The 18,757-nt window shown below is 49.1% G+C and overlaps 2 protein-coding genes across 2 annotated transcripts in view; one reads left to right on the top strand and one right to left on the bottom strand.

The window, feature by feature from the left end:
- Positions 1-218: 218 nt before the first annotated feature.
- Positions 219-8,835, top strand: Fkbp14 (peptidyl-prolyl cis-trans isomerase Fkb14). The gene is made up of 3 exons (XM_077702891.1): positions 219-495; positions 5,559-5,835; positions 7,218-8,835. Exons 1-3 carry the CDS (start codon positions 311-313, stop codon positions 7,383-7,385), a joined length of 630 nt encoding a protein of 209 aa, XP_077559017.1. The 5' UTR covers positions 219-310; the 3' UTR covers positions 7,386-8,835.
- A 3,983-nt stretch (positions 8,836-12,818) lies between these two features.
- LOC144174280 (prolyl endopeptidase) overlaps positions 12,819-18,757 on the bottom strand; it is a 46,708-nt gene continuing 40,769 nt past the window's right edge. Inside the window, exons 14-19 of the mRNA XM_077702890.1 lie at positions 18,503-18,619; positions 18,317-18,412; positions 17,223-17,324; positions 16,993-17,152; positions 13,124-13,192; positions 12,819-12,977 (exon numbers count right to left, since the gene is read on the bottom strand). Of these exons, the coding sequence (XP_077559016.1) occupies positions 12,912-12,977; positions 13,124-13,192; positions 16,993-17,152; positions 17,223-17,324; positions 18,317-18,412; positions 18,503-18,619 (610 nt within the window). The 3' untranslated portion in view covers positions 12,819-12,911. The remainder of the gene's footprint in view (positions 12,978-13,123; positions 13,193-16,992; positions 17,153-17,222; positions 17,325-18,316; positions 18,413-18,502; positions 18,620-18,757) is intronic.

Genomic DNA, 18,757 nt, shown 5'->3' on the forward strand with positions numbered 1-18,757 from the left:
CAAGTGCCGCCGGACCACACCATCCACCCATAATTTAGCAAAGAGCTGAGGCCCCACAAGCCGCGGCTACTCCCCTGTACGAGTAGGTGACGAAGCTGTGGCGCGTGGCTGCGTCGAGAAACGCGGTTTCTCCGCAGGAGACGGGGAAGTGATCAGCTCGTCTGGCCACACTGCCTGCGTAGCAGACGTGGCCTTCCGGCGTCGGCTGTGCCGCTGTGCAGCGTGGCTGTCTGCTGACGCTTCACAGGGGGGAGATCGAGCGGTCGTGGCTGACGTCTCTCAACGCACTCGTCGTCCAGCGAACAGCGCAATGAGGTGCCTCGTGGTATTGGTCGCAGTGGCGGTTTGCGCGCAGCCCGCTCTTTGCGAGGAGCAGCAGCTGAAGGTGGAAGTGCTCAAAAGCGTCGAACAGTGCAGTCGAAAGAGCAAGAAGGGAGACATCCTGTCCATGCACTACACGGGAACGTTGCTGGACGGCAAGGAGTTCGACTCGAGGTGCGTATCCCGCGACGGCAGCTGCCGGTGCGCCTAGGAGGAGATGGGGGGGAAACTTGCGGCATCGACATCTAGTTGGCGCACGTCGAACTATAAGACGCTGCTGCTGCTGCGATCGACTTCCCCGCCGTTTGGAAGCTGTTCGGCGGCGAAATCGGGGACGTTGCCGGGACGTGGGCGATTCATTTCCTTAACCTAAGTACGGGCAATACAATTATATCTTATTCAGGTACGCTCACGTGTGGCACCGAGGACCGCGATCCCCTAGCTATTAGCGGTGAGAACGCTTAGAATGAACTAAACAGAAGGGCCGTACGAAGGGACGAACACGGCAGCGCGCGTGATAATAATCGCTATCTATGCGACGTGACCCCTCAAAATGACCGGGTGAGAGTTCTCTGCCCTAACCGAAATTAAGTTAGAAAAAAGATAATATTCAAGACGGCGCGTGAACTGTTTAGTGCGTGAAGAATCGACACCAGTTGCGCCAGGCCAAGACCGTGGCAGATGCTTTCCCCGTGCAGGTCAGCGCACCTGCAGAATTAATTAAGGAGTGCCGGAGGAACAGTCAGTAAACGGCGTTGCATGATCGCAGAGCTCGGATTCACAACGCTGGTATACGCTGCATCAGCGCTTACGATACATGCAGGCACTTAAAATTGCCAACAGAATGGTTGTGTGAGCGGCGTTCGTACCTTAAATATTGTTTGTGCGCTAATAAACGAGTTGCGCGTCACGAACCTATTACTTGCAGCCAATCTTAAAGTGCCAGACAGATGCAGCTAGCAGACGACGAGCAGACGACGCTCCGATGCGCGCGCGGGTGCTCAACAGCGCCGGTGAGAAACTGATCGCTGGGCTGGCTGTGGAATGGTTCCAGCGTGCAGGCAGCTGGCTGCAGTGCACGTACAATATCCCGGCGTCTGCTGCCGAGGTTGCTCGGCTCTACATCTTCGAGGAGTACTCGCGGCCGCAGCTCTCCTTAGCGGATGGATTGATTTGGTTTAACGCACCGACGCTACCCAGGCGATGAGGCGCGCCGTAGTGGAAGGCTCCGGATTAATTTTGACCACCTGGGGATCTCGAACACACGGGCGTTTTCGCTTTTCGCCTCTATCAGAAAAGCGGCCGCCGCGCGCCCAGGAATCGAACCCGCGTCCGAAATTTATACGTTGCACACCACGCTAAGTTTGACATCAGTTTGACACAGCCAAACCGCTACCGCCCACCGACTAGCCAGACTCCTAACTCATCGTTACATATGAGCTAACGCCAGGGATTTACATTTATACACCCCCCAACACCCCCCCCCCCAGGAGGACGATCGACACCCCCCCCCCAAAAAAAAAAAAAAAAAAATTCCGCAGCCATGAGCACCCTGCCCAGGAATTTAACCCCCCCCCCCCCCACATCCCACCAACACCGCCCTAGGAGGACTTCGACACCCCTACAAAATAGAAATTCTGAATAAATCCCTGGCTAATGCTCATGTTGGCGAGGCTCCAGTCAAAACAAAGAATAGGTATGGACAAAACCCTAACCAAACCAAGACATAATTTATGACAAATAATTATAACAGTGACTCCGGCTATAGCCAGTGGGTAGTGGCGGTTTGGCAGGGCAAAATTTAAACCATAACAGATGCTCACAGCGGGTTGTGAAAGCCGCGGACTAGGCACAAATTTTATCAGCTTCCGGTCTTCAACCTTTAATCCGGCCCCTGCCCCAGCAGTTCTGGTTTTTATTTTTCATTGCTCCTCCCTGCTTTTGTTTCGCTTCTACTTCAGCGGCCTCATCGCATGGCCCTAAGTTCACACTCCACGCACAAGACCTCCACTCAGCCACGCGCACGACCCAAATAGCCGCGGAGGCTAGCGGATTTTTTTTCGCCTCAAAAACAGATGAAACCTCGTAACTCGGAAAAGTATTGAACAACTCTCGGGTTCCAACTGAGGATAGCCGATTAGTTTTCCGACGCCCAAGCAACCATAAACGTCCGTGGAACGTCCGAAAAACGGCCGAACATCCAATGCCGAGTTTGGACGGCCACTGTACGTCCATCTTTAAATGTACATTTGCGGACGTAGTGTGGACATCCAGCACCGGATGTACAAAGGACATAGTTTCGTACGACCGAAGGACATCCGCCCTCAGATGTACAAAGCTACCACAAAGCATCAATCAATGGCGTAAATTGAATATAAATGCAAAAACAGAAAATCTGCTTTTCAATAAAAAAGATTTTGTACATCAGTACCCGACCTTGTATATTGCTAGTTTAATCTGTATGTTAGTAAAATTAAGCGATTTCTTAAAACTTTTTTAAAGCACTTCACCGACTCCAACGACGATGTCTTTGGGGAAGGGTATAACAAAAATTGGCATCCCCTAACACACGGTGTGAAGCAAGTTCACCGTCTTTCCGGTCGTGCGGTGTAGTATTCATTATAGAAACATATGCTTCTCGTTAATACAGCAGTTGTAATTTTGTAAATTTTTACTGAACGTCCGAAACAGTCCGAATGGACGTGCGGCAGTATTAAATCTGGACGTCCAGCGGACGTACACGGTATGTCCATCGGCTCGGAAATGGACGTCCAGCGAACGTCCGCTAGAGCCGGACTGGACGTACGCTGGACGGCCAGCGAACGGCGGTTGCGTTGGGGTTTACTGTGCGCGCGCGAATTTGGCGCTAAATCTGCCTCTAAGTAAATTAGGTGGACGTCCAAACCAATCGGCGAGTGCATTTTTCTCATGTAGAATTTTAAGTGCCGTCCAACACAGCGGGGTGATGATTCCATGCTTAGGAGAAGAGGTAAGATTAGGGCGTGCCACTTTCTGGATCCGCCACTGTATGATTGCAGCGCCGTGATGAGCTGAAGAACAGCGCCGATCAAAAAGGCATTCACTCTGCGCAATTTTCTTGCGCCACATGTGCCGTCGACCGGACCGTGTGAGCAGAAGGTGGCCATATTGAAACCAATTCTACACGAACCGTCTGCAGGTCTTTTTTACGCCAGCAAGCTTGTACAATTATCGTGGTTCTTTCTTGCGCCAGAGATCATAGTTTTGCCGCATGACGTTACGCCATGCAACCGACGGGAATTTATAGACACGCATCAATAAATAAATGTTTCAGAACTGACATGTGTCATCATCATGTACCTAAAGTTAAGCAAGCAGCATTGAAAGGCACGAACAGATTTTTAATGGCTATGTCTACGAAGGTGAAATCAACTCAGTGAATTATATTCAGAGCAATATATATTATTCCTGGAGCGCATATATAGTTTACTTGCAACAAAATTTTATTGATTGAACTCAATTTGTAGTAGTTTGAAGGCATCCAAATTTTCATAATAAACCATAAAACTGACCGGATACCTGTCAGCACCAATTCGACGTAGCTGTCAACAAAATGTTCATCATTTCTCCAGCTGTTCAATTATTGTAGTTTCTCAATTATGCGAATGTTTTCCTTTTATTCAGAGTACGAGACAGTACCTTATGGGGAGTACGCCGACATGCGCAGCCTGTGCACGTTTTTACATTTCATTAGCGATATTCCAGTAATTCGGTAATTTCGCAGCAGTCAACAATGCATAATGCATAAAAAAATGAATAGTCTGGTAACAGTCGACTAGAAGAATCGAGCACATGCTGGCCTGATGGGAAATGAGAGAGCCAATGAGACTGCTCGAGATATGGTTCGCCGAGAGCCTCATAGGACCCCTGAAGATATCCCGCAACCTTTCGGCTATAAGGACCGCCTCCATACTTTCGGCGATATCCTCGACTATTTCCGCAAGGATTGGGCCGTTTTCCCACGACCGCATCCATTGCTCAGTCGAAGGCATGCAGACCTTCTCAGGCAGCTTCAAACATCATCATTCCCTACTCCACATGTCATGTCCATCATATGTCCTGGGGAATATAAGGACGCTTGCGCCTTTTGTTCTGTGGAACGAGAATCACTTCACCACATCATTTGGTCGTCTAGAAATACCTGCATCACATAGAAAAAAATCATGCCATCCTTCATAACATCATTCTTACCAGAGTGGGAGGCTGCCATCTCTAGCGCGCAGCTCCCCTCGTGCAAGAAGCCCTCACCCAGTTGGCTGAACACACCCAGCTCCCAAAACACCCAGAGCCCCGCTGTCTAGATGACTGAGTGAACAACTCAGTGGTGCAATCACCACAACTTTTGAGCAAATTAAAGTTATTACTACTGCTACTACTCTCGAGGGTTTTCACTGTACGTGTAGTCTACCATCAATTGTCGTTCGATTACCGACGACAGCGATAGTACCATCGATAGCTAAATTGGCACCATGCAACACAACCGGCCCTTCGGCGACAGCGGTGAGAGAAAGGGAAAGAGAGACTTCATTCATGGCTGGGTCAAGGGCAGGGGGTGGCGGGGCCAGTGGCCCAGAGGGCCTCCGCGTCCTGCAGCTGTTGGACCCTGGAGACGGGGTGGTCTGGGTCTCCAGGGCTGAGCTGCACTCAGGGATTTATACACGCACCCTTAACACCCCCGCAGAAGGATTTCGACCCCCCCCCCCCTTCCTCAAAAAAAAAAAAAAAAAAAGAGAGAGAAAAGATTCCAGAACCAGGAGCACCTTGTTCAGGGATTTATACAGCCCCCCAGGAGGATTTCGACACCCCCCTCCCCTTAAAATCGATATTCTGGATAAACCCCTGGCTGCACTCACCCTACGATTGGGGAAAGGAGGTAAGGGGGAGTGCGGGCACTGGCAGGTGGGTGCCACGGGGGGCGCAGTGTCGGGAGTGGGATAGGGTGGCTCTGCAGGTGAAGGAGTGCCTTTGGAGGAGGTACCAGGGAGGCCGTGGTTACCGAGCTAGAGCGGAGGCGTGTGACTTTAGCCCGGCCGTGGTTTAGATGAAGGGCCTGCTCGGGTAGACATCGCTCGAGCTTCTTGGTTGGCCGCCTCGTTGGTGCCTATTCCTGTACGGGAGGAGAGAGGGTTTTCAGGATATTATTAGAAGTGGCCCAGGTGCGTAGATGTGACAGTGGCTTGTCTTCGCGCATGTTGCAGCCGTGGGCGGCACGAGCCGTTCCGCTTCCAGATTGGCGTGGGCCAGGTGGTGAAGGGCTGGGACCAGGGCCTGCTCGACATGTGCATCGGTGAGCAGCGCAGGCTGACCGTGCCTCCAGAGCTGGGCTACGGCGACACGGGTGCCGGCGAACGCATACCAGCCGGCGCCACGCTTGTCTTCGAGACCGAGCTCATCAAGATCGAGGACGGCCCGCCACCCGTCAACGTCTTCAACCAGATCGATGTCGACAAGGACGACCACCTCACGCGCGAAGAGGCAAGTTTGCTTCAAACCACCCTTGCTAGCTGTTGTGAAGTCAACAACAGCAACGGCTGTACAGCATGCCCAATTTGAAGTGACAAGAACAGTGCGAAAACAGTACTAACAGAGAAGGGTGCAATCCATTATCAGTCTTGCTTTCGTGTTGTTCTTGTCCCGTCAAAATGGTCAGGTACCGGCTGGCCCAGCTGCAATTTATGTAGACTGTTGTATGCTTTAGCTTTACCATACTATGCATGCACGGAGGCAACTAAGCATCTACTGATACGACGGTGGATGAAACTCCCCCCACAGTACTTGCTGAAGGTCATCTTGCAGAAGTTAGCAATGCTTTTTGCCTGCACCTGAGGCTGGTGCACAGCAACAGCAAGGAGATGGGCCACTCCAACAAATAACCGTACTAGTGGAAGCTGGTTCAAAAGGTCCTGCTGCTGCCTTTGTGCAGAGCAAGCTTGCCGCTTTTGGTCTGTGCACCTCATCTTGCGGGCTTGCACAGAAAGCGCATGCATGCAGTGTTCTGCGGGTCAGTCGAATGCCAGAGTTTGGGGGACAGGGCACTTTTACGACGACACTACAGTGCATAACCTGCATGGCATTTCATCGGCTGTAACCATGAGGGGGGTTCGGGAATATGGCCGCAGCTAAAACGCACGTCTAAGCACAGCTCCACCAGACTCGAGTCCACGAGGTGCAGGCAAACCATACAGCTCCACCACGGGACCGAGTGCACACTCCGCAACAAGTAATGCTTCCAGAACTGAAATCGCAAACGCTTTAAAAGACAAATTCAGAATTGTCTGGTTGCCTCTGCCTTGCAGAGAAGCGCGCGTTTTCCGCAAGCTGGCCAACATGTGTTTTTACTGTTTGATTACGCACCAACAGGGTGAAGCAGAAGCTAGCCATACCCCAAACTCAAAATTTTGAGAACAGCCTACAATGCAGGCAAAGGTTAAACACAGAAAGGTGCCTACACATTTGTGTTTAAACAGCACCAAAAATTATGGTTTAATGATCTCTAGCCCTAGGCAGTGCTACTGTTTACGGATTACTATTTTCGACCATGCACGTTGCTTTCTACTCAGCACTGGTGTTTGCCTTTCTTGCACCGCATAAGGGCGAAGCAGTTTTAATTTTGAAATGGCAACCTTTCGTTACCTCGGGTGCAAGAGCCCACCCTAGTTGAGCATTAAAAAAAGGGGGGGGGGGGGGGGGGGGGGGGGTTCTGAAGCCACGTTGCACTCTGTACTGCTGTGGGACAACCCACAGACAATAGGGAAGTGCGGCTAAAATTGACTGGAACCTAGCGTAGCCATGAACCACTTAACGGAGGCTACTGCAGTGGGGTTGATGCGAGGCGTGGCCCCTACCTCCCCCTGCAGATCAGCCAGTACCTGAAGGAGCAGCTGCCGGCCGCCCAGGCCGCGGGGCTCAAGGACCTGCCGGACACGGACAACATGGTCGAGCAGATCTTCCAGCATGAGGACAAGGACCGCGACGGGGTCATCTCCCGGGACGAGTTCAGCGGGCCAAAGCACGACGAGCTCTGAGCCCCTCTCTCCGCCCTCCTCATGTTTGTGCCAGCCAAAAAGTCGCCCGACAAAAACATGTGCAAGAGCAGGTGCCACGTGCCTCAGCGAGGGCGTTTAGAAGAGTGCAAGCATTTCTTGCTGCTTTCATTCAGGGTAAGCATGTATCCAAAGGAGAAGCACAGGGAACAGTGGAAGGGGAAAAACAATCATGTTTGCTCCACAACTTAAGCCCAATTTAAGGCAACAGTGGAAGTGCCACGGAAGGAAAGGAGGAACAAAATGAACCATGCAGCGGCGACACATTGCGCTAGTGTCGGTAGTGACAGAATGCAGTGCCTTATATTGAACAGTGCTTGTTATGGCACGGTAATAAGAGGGAAGTAAAAGCACAAATAATAGTATAAGGAGGAAACGATTGTGTTTTCTCCAAACCATGAGCCAAGTAAGACAAGTAGGCCAAGCTTTCATGACCACAATGAAAATGCCAGGGAAACAAGGTAGGACCAAAGTGAAATGTGCAACGACACATTTTTCTAGTGTCGGTGCTGGCCAAAAATGCAGTGCGGCAGCTTGTGTGGTTCAGCAACGTACTTTTGCACACTGCAGCAGCTATTTCAGGGAGCCCCGAGGCACTAGTAGCATATTTGGTCACCTTTTAAAGTGACTATGAAGACAGCACACAAGTTTGAATCGGTCAAGAGATTGCCGTGGCCGAATAAGTTATGTTGAGTTTAAGGCAAAGGCATTTCCCACACTAGTACGTTGTCTTCATAGGCACTTTAAAAGGACACTAAAATGCAAGAATACATTAGTTTGTGTTTATAAATTAGTTGGAAGTCCTTGGAGCTGGGGGCTGCCAAGAGCACCAACCCTCAAGCAGCAGCAGCAGCTGCCCAGTTGAGCAAGAAATGTCAAAAGTGCAGAAATTGGCATCACTGGCCCCTCCATTTTTCCATACTAGAAGCTGACTCTTAAAGAGATTGTGAAAGCTGAAAGGGAACTGGTGAGAAAAGAGCAAGATAAGCGCTCGCACAGGTAAAACTGTCTGGCAGCATGCTTGCACCGCTTTTTGAAACTCTTATCACTTGTAAACACCTTTGTCAGCTTTGTCAGCACGAGTGGCCATCGCAGTTTCAGTTTGGTCATGTGTTGCCACGGTGTACACGTGCAGCCAAAGTTGTCGAACGAATGTGAAAAGAGGTGCGAAAAGATAGGATCTCGCGGTATAAATGAAAGTTATGTTACCCAGTCTTCGATGACCCCTTTTTGCCTGAAGAATTAAGTTTTAGAATGAAGTGCTACTCAAAGTACGGTTTTACTATAAGAACAAGCACACTATGAATGCTTCACAGAAGTAAATGTTTGAATTGTCTTTTACAACATATTTATTGCTTTCCTGTTGCACTTGTTGTTTACCTTTGCATAATGTTCTTGCCAAATCTTTTTGAATAAATTCTTTTCTATAAAAGTCTGTTTCATTTGTCACAAAGTCAACGCTGTTGCAGACCAGCAAGATAGGCACACTTCGCTTATTGCAGAATCCCAGCAATCCCTTATCGACTGATTTCCTGCGATTTCCACAATGGCACGCACTGCTGCCACAGAGCCTGTTGGTGGAGTGGTGGCTGTGGCAACACCAAAAGCAACAGGTACCTCGGAGCCATGTGGAAAGAGCCAACCTGGCTGCCATGCCGATTTAACTACAGTCAACGGCTGCCTAGCAGATGGGAAGTGACTAAAGACAGTGGAAGAAACAGCGCCCACTATGCATCCCAAGCAGGTCTCAGTGAATTTTATCAACCGCGCTGAACGGAAGAAATTAACACATGGCTTCTACCCAATCCAGAGCACACAAGCTGCATGTGGAAAAAACTTCTAGGGCTGGCCAGGTCACACACTTTGCGAGCTGTTTTGAAAAAAAAAAAAAAAAAAAAGGAACTGCACAAAAAACAAAACCACGGTGCAGATCCCTTACATGAAGCAAACAAGCATTTCAGTCAAAAGGAATAGTTGCACAGCTATTCCAATTTGCAAGCAGGGACTTAGGGATACCTTTATGGGAAAATGTATGGCCAAGAAAAATCGCAGGTCAGCAAAAGTGTGAAAAGAAGGCACGATAACCAACTGTGAAGCTGATACCACAGCCAACCAATGGGTGGCTCTGGCATCAGCTGCAACTTTTTTGAATTGTGGGATTTCTTGCTTTCCGTAGCCATCATTAAACTTCATGAATGTGGGAAACATTTAATGAAAGCCCAAAGCATTCTGCTTTGATTGAAGCATCTTTGAAAGACGAGCATTGTTTTCTTCAAGAGAAGTGGGTACCTTGGCACTTCTAGAAATGCCTTCCACGGGGCGAGGCTCTCTCTCTCTCTTGAATTTACAGAATTGAGTGGCCCCGTTGAAAAAAACAGCCTGCCCATTTCAAGACATTCTCTTTTTTGAGTATGTACCAGAATTGTTTTGAGATGCTAGAAATTAAAATCTATGAAAAAAATAAACACAAGACATGAAAGTAGGAAATGTTGCATTGCACAACCCCCAAAAGTAATGCATATCATTGAACTCTATAAGTATTCTATAAATCCAAATATTTTTTCACCACAGCCCTTGCTTACACCACAAAACCGACTTTCTTTAACCCAGCATTCACCGCACGCGCCTTGCCCTTTAAAACTGCTGCCTCACAGCAAGGACCTGGGCCTGTGCCTTTAGTGACCACTCCAATTTGGGACCACACTGCAGTGGTACGTGCGCGGGTGGTGCACAATGTGCATGCCAATTTCATTTCTCAACCTCATCTGCACCAAAAAGCTTAAAGGCCAACTGCACTCAAAATTTCAACCTCTTCAAATGTTATTTTCATATATCCTGCCTACAAAGACTGCAAGATATAAAACGTGACACCTAAAATATGTGTGTCCACGGCGCAAACAACCATCAGAAATCGGAGATTCTGAAACCGAAATTAAGAGCAGCGCGGCCATTACGACGCGGGCTGAAGTGACGCGCCAGCCGACCCAGCCGGTGAGAGAGCGGTCACACGCGGTCAGCTGGCTGGAGCTGACCCGTGCATAACGCTTCGCCTTCGCCACAGCCCTAGGAAGAAGCGTGCCCAGTGGAGCTCGACCGGTTCTCCTGGCTAGCCAGAGGAAAAAGCGCAGGGCCGGCCCCAGAGTCACTTACACTTCATGGCTGTTTGCCCGATCTGCCGGCAGGCGAAGCGTTGCCTGCGACAAAGCTGTTTTAAACGCGTCTAATTAATTAACCACGCATTTCACGGGGCTACCAGTCATGTCCGAGTTGGTTTGGTGGTACGTACTGTATGTTCAAAGTGAATCTGGCCGAGGTGAAATTTGAGTGGAGTTAGCCTTTGAGTGCGGTTGGCCTTTTTGAGCAAGCAGTACTGCAAGCTTACGTTCTACTCCGCTTTCAATGGAACGGCAACGGAACTGTTTGACAACTAGCCAATGAAGGCTGGTTGTAGCTCACACAACAGGACAATCGCCTTGCGTATCACCATATCGCTTCGCAGTCATGATGAAAAAGTGAGAAAGGCCACACGTTGTTGGGTAGAGGGCAGTTCAAGTAGCCTTTGCAAACGCACCCACAGTTCTCATAAGGCCGCGCTCCAGCTTTCCACAGAACCTGTTTTCCTTTAGTCTGCCAGCCTCCACAGTTGCCCCACCCACTTTTGTGTCACTATGGATACTAGCCCATGTTGTGTGCAGCTTCCTACTATCTTGCCTGAAGGCGTCTAAGCTAGTTCAAATGTTTCGTCCAGGGGAAATATTCTTCTGAAGAAGACAGCAGACAAGCCTGTGCAGCCAGTTTCTAAGCAAAAAGTGCTTAATAAGCAAAATCTACTGCAACAAAATTTATGTGAGAGATAGATTAGTTTTGCATAGCACCAAGCGTATTGCTAACAGAGGCATAATAAAGAACACCTGTGTCATAACTCTAACCTCACACAGTGTGTCAAGAAGGCCAATACTGCCCTTGCTGTGACATGTCAAGCACGCCATGAAAACCAATGCAGCTTGAGTGGTTTCAACTGTACCTTGCGAGAGTTGGTATTTGTTGCATTTTTTAGAAGGTGTGCGAGTCATCTTTTTCAGCATGGTCAATGAATTTGCACCACTTAGAGCCAATGACACTCTAGCCAGTTGTTGGTTAATCCCAAACCGCACGACACTCACAATCACCGCCACTTGAGCGCGCCATTTTTACGTGTCCTAGACCAGAGTAGCAGATATTGGTCTCTTTTGCGTGCACTTCGAGCAGCACCAAGCACCTTCCTTGCACCGTCTGCTCTCCATCACTGGACTGACCGATTGCAGGGAATTACGCTACACCTGGGCTATGAGGTACGCCATAGTGAGGGGCTCCGGATTAATTCCGACCTCCAGGGGATCTTCAACATGCGCCGAAATCTCGACACACTGGAGTTTTCGCTTTCTGCCTCTATCAGAAAAGCGGCCGCAGCAGCCGGGATGGCCACACCTTTTGTTGACTGATGTTGCCTGTAGCACACTTATCCACTGTCTTCTATGTCTTTGTTTATTCCCTCCCTGTTCCCGCACCTTGTGGAAAGGAACTGTGCGGGCTGCTGGGGTGCACAGCTCCACCAGTTACAGCTATGCACGTCCACAGCACCCCCTCCACTGAGCCCAACGATGCACACTGGTCAGCTTGGTGCAGCCGACTTCCCTCCACTCTGCCGTGAAAGCAAAGGGAAGGAATGACCCACGCAGATTTGCAAAAGCAGCCCTGCATTTCCCCTCTGCCCGCCTGCAACGCATTCCAGAAACGCCCCATGATTGATGGGCCGATGCAGCCGTGCTAGAAGGCAGTGGAGCGAGGCACAGGGGGGCATAAAGTTTCATACTAATACTACATACCAGAGGGAAATCTGGCGCCACTGTATAGGGGAGCCCGCGCTTCAGCAAGCGTTTTGTCATGTACTAGGCAGGCACATTCTACCTGTCCTTGGCATGGCTCATAAACAGGCTGAAAAGTTGGCTCTGGCTGCAATAAAACAATAATACTACTGCAGAAAGTTCATCAAATTTGTTTTGTTATTATAAAATTGAACCTCTATAAAGATTAATTTGTCAGTGATTATGTAGAAGCTTCATGCACGATGAACAAGAAAAAAATGTTACCCTTTTTTGTTGACTTTGACTTCGAGACAAAAAGGAAGCCATATAGCTAGCTAAGCCAAGTAGGCAAGGAACGTCCCTAGCGGCAATGGCGCCACCCACGGCGGCCCGCGACTACAGCGACAGATTTCCCTCTAGTATATATTAGCATGAAACTATGACAGGGACAGGAAGGTCTTCCCCACAATGAAGACCGCAGCTTTGGCAGCAGACCAGCTCACCAAGCTACCAAACTGCACCAACTCTGCTCAGGCAGTTTCGAGGGCAGGCAGAGCACAGAGGTCGGTGGTCACTTGAGCAAGCCAAAATGTTTTTCATTCATTCAAATGGCTGGTGGCATCACAAGGGTAAAAAGGTCAGCAGGCATCCTTGCTTGTAGCAGCTAATCCTTGAACTCTAGGTTGAGGCAGTTCATCACAAAGCTGTACGTGTCCGTTTGCTCGTCAATCTGAAAGAGCCAACAACAGGGCACAGTCACAGGCGCGCTGCTGCCCACAGGAAAAGGTCACGCACCACATGCACCCAATGGAGGCCAACTATGCCAGCAAGCACCGAGGGTGCCAAGCGCAGACAGTGCAACCTGCGAGTGCTCACCACTTTGGAGATGGGCTTGCCAGCCCCGTGGCCAGCCTTGGTGTCCACGTGGATCATCAGGGGCTGGGTCTGCAAGGAAAGGGCTGCTCACTCACTTTGGCCACACCTCTGCCATTTGGTAAAATGCTACGTCACACACAGTGCCTAGACGCAAGGCACTGGGCCGGACCTACTTGCCTAGACAAACATCAAGACAGGCAGAGTATGTACGAGGCACTTTGTAACGCCACAGAGGGAGTGGCACCAAACCTCACTGTGGCACAACTGCGAGGTGAGATGCCTGCAATGGGTGTGCCCCATCATCATTTAGTTCACAAGAATGGTAAACGTGCGATCACAAAATGAGTGAGCCACAATGCCACTTTCCCCTGTCAGTCTCGCTGCATCAGTAGTCCGACCTACTGTCACCCTTTTGCTGCTACAAAAGGGAAGCAACCATTTTCAATAAATATGCGAGTTTTCTTCTTTGCATGGCAAAGGAACATCTGATGCAAATTCTGCCAAAATGCGAATTTTCTTTTTCCTTGCATGGCAAAGGAACATGTAATGCAAATCCTGCCAACAAAAAAATATTATGTCAAATATGTCATACAGTCGAACCCCGCAATAATGAAATCGCCAGGGAAAGCCAAGAAATTCCTTTTGGGAGAACTTCATTGCTGCGAGAATGAAACATAAACGCCAGAAAAATCGCCCGCAAAGCAGATGTTTATTTAGGGAAGCCAGTTATATTACTTTGCGAGCCTTACCTAGCAGCAACTTCACAGCTTAACTGTCACACTACAATAGTGGTTCATTCCTAGCCGTCGTTCGGGCCTAAGAATGATCAAATCGCCTCGAACGCATCCAAAATATCCCGCAGGTTTGCCTTCCTTGCATGTTTCTCTCCTTGGTTTAGGCAACAAGCATGCAAGCAAAGTCCAGCTTCTTCTGTTGACGAACTTTGCCAGACAATGCCATCTCATTGTTCCAATGCTGTTCACAAAGCAAGGTTACCACCGCTTTGTTGACGTCCAGAAAGGCTGCAGCCGTCACTGCTTTGTTGTGCCCACGTGCGCCATTAATGAAGGACACTGAAGTGAATTTCGCAACCTTCTGTATTTTGCCTGCATTGCATAGACTGGTTCGAACAAACACTTTTCATCGTTTATCCGGTCGATAAAGCAGTATTTAATTTATAAAACATGAAAAAGAAAAGATACCAAGCAACATTTGCGGTGGCCACAACACCCAACAGCAGTGATGCGCATTTGTCTCGCCATATGATTGAACGATGTCCAAGATTTGAGTTCAAACCAGTTTCGGTTGTATGCTTGGCATTTGACGTTATTGTTGGTTAAGCATGCTAGATATCTTTTTGGAATCTGCATACCATGCTTCTGCCATGCTGTCGGCTGTAGAATGAATCCGATAAGAATGCCAGCAACGCTTAAAATTGTAACATTCACTAGCCCAGGCGTACGCAGTGTGTGAATGCCCCCCGCATCATTGGAGACATCCAACTGTGGAGTGCTTCACCCCCACCTTTCGAGCTTTCCTGGTTCGTCCCTGTGCAATAAGAGGCGTGTTTGCACCAGCTGATTTGGCAGCCCGTCTGCAAGCTGTCAGTGCTTATGTCAACACTATGCCAGCGAGAAGCCGCTACTGCATCACTGTCAGTCTGCACGCAGTCTGCCAACTCACTCGTGGAGCAATGAAAGTTGCAGCACAAAATGGCGAATGCAGTGTAGAGAACAGTACCCCACAAAATAAACTAAATTAAAAGAAACACATCTGATCAAGGATTGGAACCTGCTCGTTGCGACGCGCTACATCCGGTGCTTCAGGTCAGTTGGCCATACCCTCAGGGCTACTGGGAAGGAGGAAACATCAAGTATATATCGCACAGGCTATTCATTTCTTTCTAGTTCTTGCATTCCCAGCAGCTTAGATGAGTACTCCTTGAAGAACGCTTGTGCAGTAAGCATCTCCCACAATCCCCCCGAATATTTTGTCACTAGTGATAGAATTCCCTAAGACACAAAAAGCGATCGTGTAATCGTGCTGCTGACCGCTGTGCTAGTTCACACTGTGCAAGAAGTGCTTCTCGTACTTGGTTTTACACTTTCCGAAAAAGTTCCGGTTGATTTTAACTCCTTATATCATATTACTTCGCTGGCCCTTCACCTGCCTTTACTTGGCCTTTAGGCTTTCAGGTAGTGTACCAACCGCACAGGCGTATGCAGCTTGCAGTTTGAGTGAAGCCAAGTCAGCGAAAGTGTCGCATGTGCGCTTGTGTGGAGCTACTTTGACTTCATCGACTTCACAAAGCTTGATACAGCCTACAAACTAAAGCCACATTCTTTTGGGCACAAACCTTGTCATGGCTTAGCTATATTGAGCGAATGAATTGTGACCACTCGCCGGCGGCCGGCTTTGGAGGGTCGGCGAGTTGAGCAGTAGGTGCAGTCAAGCCAAGCCTACAAGAGTAGGCATCACACAAGCACCGTAGGAAATCAGTAAGGAGGATGCAGAGAGTAGGACAGCCCTTCTGAAGTGATTTTTCTACTATATAAGGTCCCGTAACTCCAACCAGAGTGGCCAGAAATTGGCCTTGGGAATCCAGAGTTCAATTTGCACGAGTAATCCCACAATGTTTACAAATCACTTCAGTGTCCCTTTAAGAGGGCACATGAGTCTTTGGGACCACGAAATTGCCCAAAAAAGCATTTTCTTCAAACATCATTTTTGAAATGTATACGTCTTTTCCCCTTGGTTTCAGAGCTTTTTCTCCGAAAAATCAGCACTTGAAGTGTAACAGTTACTTATAAAAACTGTATAGGCCCACTTTGAACGACATTTTGAGGCCAAAATAACAATTCTTCCACAATTCAACACTTCTGCACCAAGGGTGGTATTGCAGCGATAAAGAATTATCTGAGACGGCACATCCCAGCACCCAGTGCTGCTCGCTTCTTTTCTTGTTTCAATCATTTCTTTTGCAGCGTAAATGAAGGAAACAGATTCTGCATTTATTGTTTTAATAATTGTTTAATTAGCATTATTTATAGCTGGTTAGCAGGAGTACTTTAACCTCTAAGTTATAATTGATGTAAACTTAAAAAATGCTTCAAGCATTTATTCTCCACAACTTCCAATATCTGTTTATGCATTGCTGGTAAATTTTTGCTCAAATAGTAGTTTTTTTTTGTATTGCTCTCAAAAACAATAAAAGAAATAAATTCTAATTATCCCGGAAACTAGTTATTTTACATCAAAACTAATTGGATGTTTAAGACCAGTTTAAAAAAAATACCGGGCCATCTCCACTAATGTGAAACGTGGGGAAGGGTGAAGCATGCAGTGTATCAGTGCATTCTTGGAACCTTGGTGTTTTTGCCCACACAGATGAAACCGTTGGGGGGCAGAGGTATACAGCTTTGCTGTCAAAGTCTCCCGTCTTTGAGGCACGAAACGTTCTAGCGCGAGGCATTGGAAAACGAGTGTCCCAGTGTGTTCCTCCAGTACGCGTTTTTACCCACAGAGATGAAATGTTCTAGCGCAAGGCGTTGGAAAATGAGTGTCCTGGTGTTTCAGTACTGTGACTACATGAGACGTGATACGACGACAATGACAACGACAACAGGAGATGCTGACAGCCCGAGCCCCTAAGGGGCTTCGCCCCAGAACAGATTGACTTCGTTAAGTTTCATCAAAATTGGTTGGAAAGTAAACTAAAGAAAAAAAAAGGAAACAAGACCAGTATGCCCCCTTAATGTTGCCAATGACTGTTCCTGGAACTTGAGCATAGAAGTTGTGAGAGCACCACCATGGGGAACACTGCGGGCACAGCATGCCAAGTACTACTGCAGGGGAGGGAGGAACCGCACCTGCTTGTTGTTGCCCCCGTGCAGGTGCTGCAGCTGGGCGATGAACTTGAGCGAGTGGCAGGGCACCACGCGGTCGTCGTGGTCGGCCGTCAGCAGCAGCATGCACGGGTACTGCACATCGCCGCCCAGCGAGGCCGGGATGTTGTGCAGCGGGGAGTACCTGCAAGGGACGGCGGCCCCCCGGTGGGTCAGAGCGCCCTCACTGGCCACGCCCTCCGCCGGCTCCCCACCTGTACAGGTAGTTGAACATCTTCTCGTCGTCTGAGCTGCCGTAGTCAGACTTCCAGGCATAGCCGATGGTGAACTTGTGGAAGCGCAGCATGTCCATCACCCTGCACACAGGCCGGGGGGCACTAGTCAGACCAAATGCTTCATCTGCACTTGACGAGAACCCATTGATGCTTTTCCCACACACTTTCACAAGCAGCCCAGGCCCCCGGATGCAACCAGATGCAACCAAGTGACAACACAGCAAGGGGCATCCCGGCACCAGTGTTGCTTTAAGTGTGAAACAAAAGCATACTCCATAGGAAGATTGCAAGTGCAGCTTCATGTCTTGGTCATTGGTGGTACCACTTATAGCACAAATTCTAGCAAGACCTGGGGCATGCGTTAAAGTTGGCCAGCACTTCAAAAATCTTACTGATCATGCAGCACAAGACTAACTAGTACATGTTTTTCCTCCACTCTATTTCTTTCTTCTTCCATTGCAATAATTCCTTCCCCTGAAGATGAGCTGTCCCCTTTTGTATTAAAGCTCAGGCTGTCATAAAATCCAAAACCCCACAACTGTCAGAACAAGACAGGAGGGGAAATGTCACTTGCTACGGCAGCAAGATAACATAACCCCCGCTTGGACTACCTAGTTAAAGTCGCCGGCATCTGTCGCAGGAAAAGAAACTGTGCAGCCGCCACACCAATCATTCTTTCCCTGAGCAGCCCCGCAATAATTGTGGCCGCTCTCCTTCTCCTTCACCGAGGCAGCTACGAAGCTGTGCAGTCTGCCTTGGTTTTCATTGTGACATTAGCTGGCCACTTTGCTGCACTTGCCGCAATGGGCCGTTTCCCCTTACGTGTATATTCTTGCTCCATGGCCCAAAGAATCGTGCACGCTGACATCGGGGAAGAATGATATGCCTGAAGAATGCAGTTATGCCAGTAAAATTTGCATGCTGGAGCAAACCAGACACGGAGAAAAAATTAGCTTGCATGTAGATGTACTTTGCTTTCAGCTGTGAATATTTTAATGCAGCACTGCACACTCCACCACCACCAGCAGGTCTAGCTATGCTAAAGAAGAAGGAAGCCAGAGCAGCAGGCTTACCCCACTTGGCAGATGACACACTTGAACAAGTCGGGTCGCTGGTTGGCGCACGCTGCCACCACCAGGCCTCCGTTGGAGCCACCCTGGATCACCAGCCTGCAGGCACCAAGCACACGCCTCAGTAAAAGCACACCCAAGAGTGCAGAGTGCACTCCAACCAGCTGCGTGCAATGCTTCGACACTTGCTTTTCCTTGGTGGTGTAGTCATTTTCAACGAGGTACTCAGCCGCTGACTGCACATCGTCGAAGGTGTTCTGCTTCTGGAAGAGCCGTCCAGCGTTGTGCCACGCCTCCCCGTATTCCCTGCGAGCGAGGCAGCCGGCCCACACAGGCGTTTACAGAGACAACAAAGGGCTCCGGCAATGGTCGGCGCTTTCTACATATGTGCCACCAATTGAGAAAGCTGCAGCCACGCACCATGAGTGTGTGTGTCCTATCTGG

This window comes from Haemaphysalis longicornis, unplaced genomic scaffold (assembly GCF_048455015.1).
Source record: "Haemaphysalis longicornis isolate Haplotype H1 unplaced genomic scaffold, Haemaphysalis longicornis Haplotype H1 scaffold_3, whole genome shotgun sequence".
Classification (NCBI taxonomy): domain Eukaryota; kingdom Metazoa; phylum Arthropoda; class Arachnida; order Ixodida; family Ixodidae; genus Haemaphysalis; species Haemaphysalis longicornis.

Coding starts and splice junctions, on each gene's coding strand:
- Fkbp14 (XM_077702891.1), top strand. CDS start 311: ATGAGGTGCCTCGTGGTATTGGTCGCAGTGGCGGTTTGCGCGCAGCCC. Junction 496..5,558: donor GGCAAGGAGTTCGACTCGAG/GTGCGTATCCCG, acceptor CGCATGTTGCAG/CCGTGGGCGGCACGAGCCGT. Junction 5,836..7,217: donor ACCACCTCACGCGCGAAGAG/GCAAGTTTGCTT, acceptor CTCCCCCTGCAG/ATCAGCCAGTACCTGAAGGA.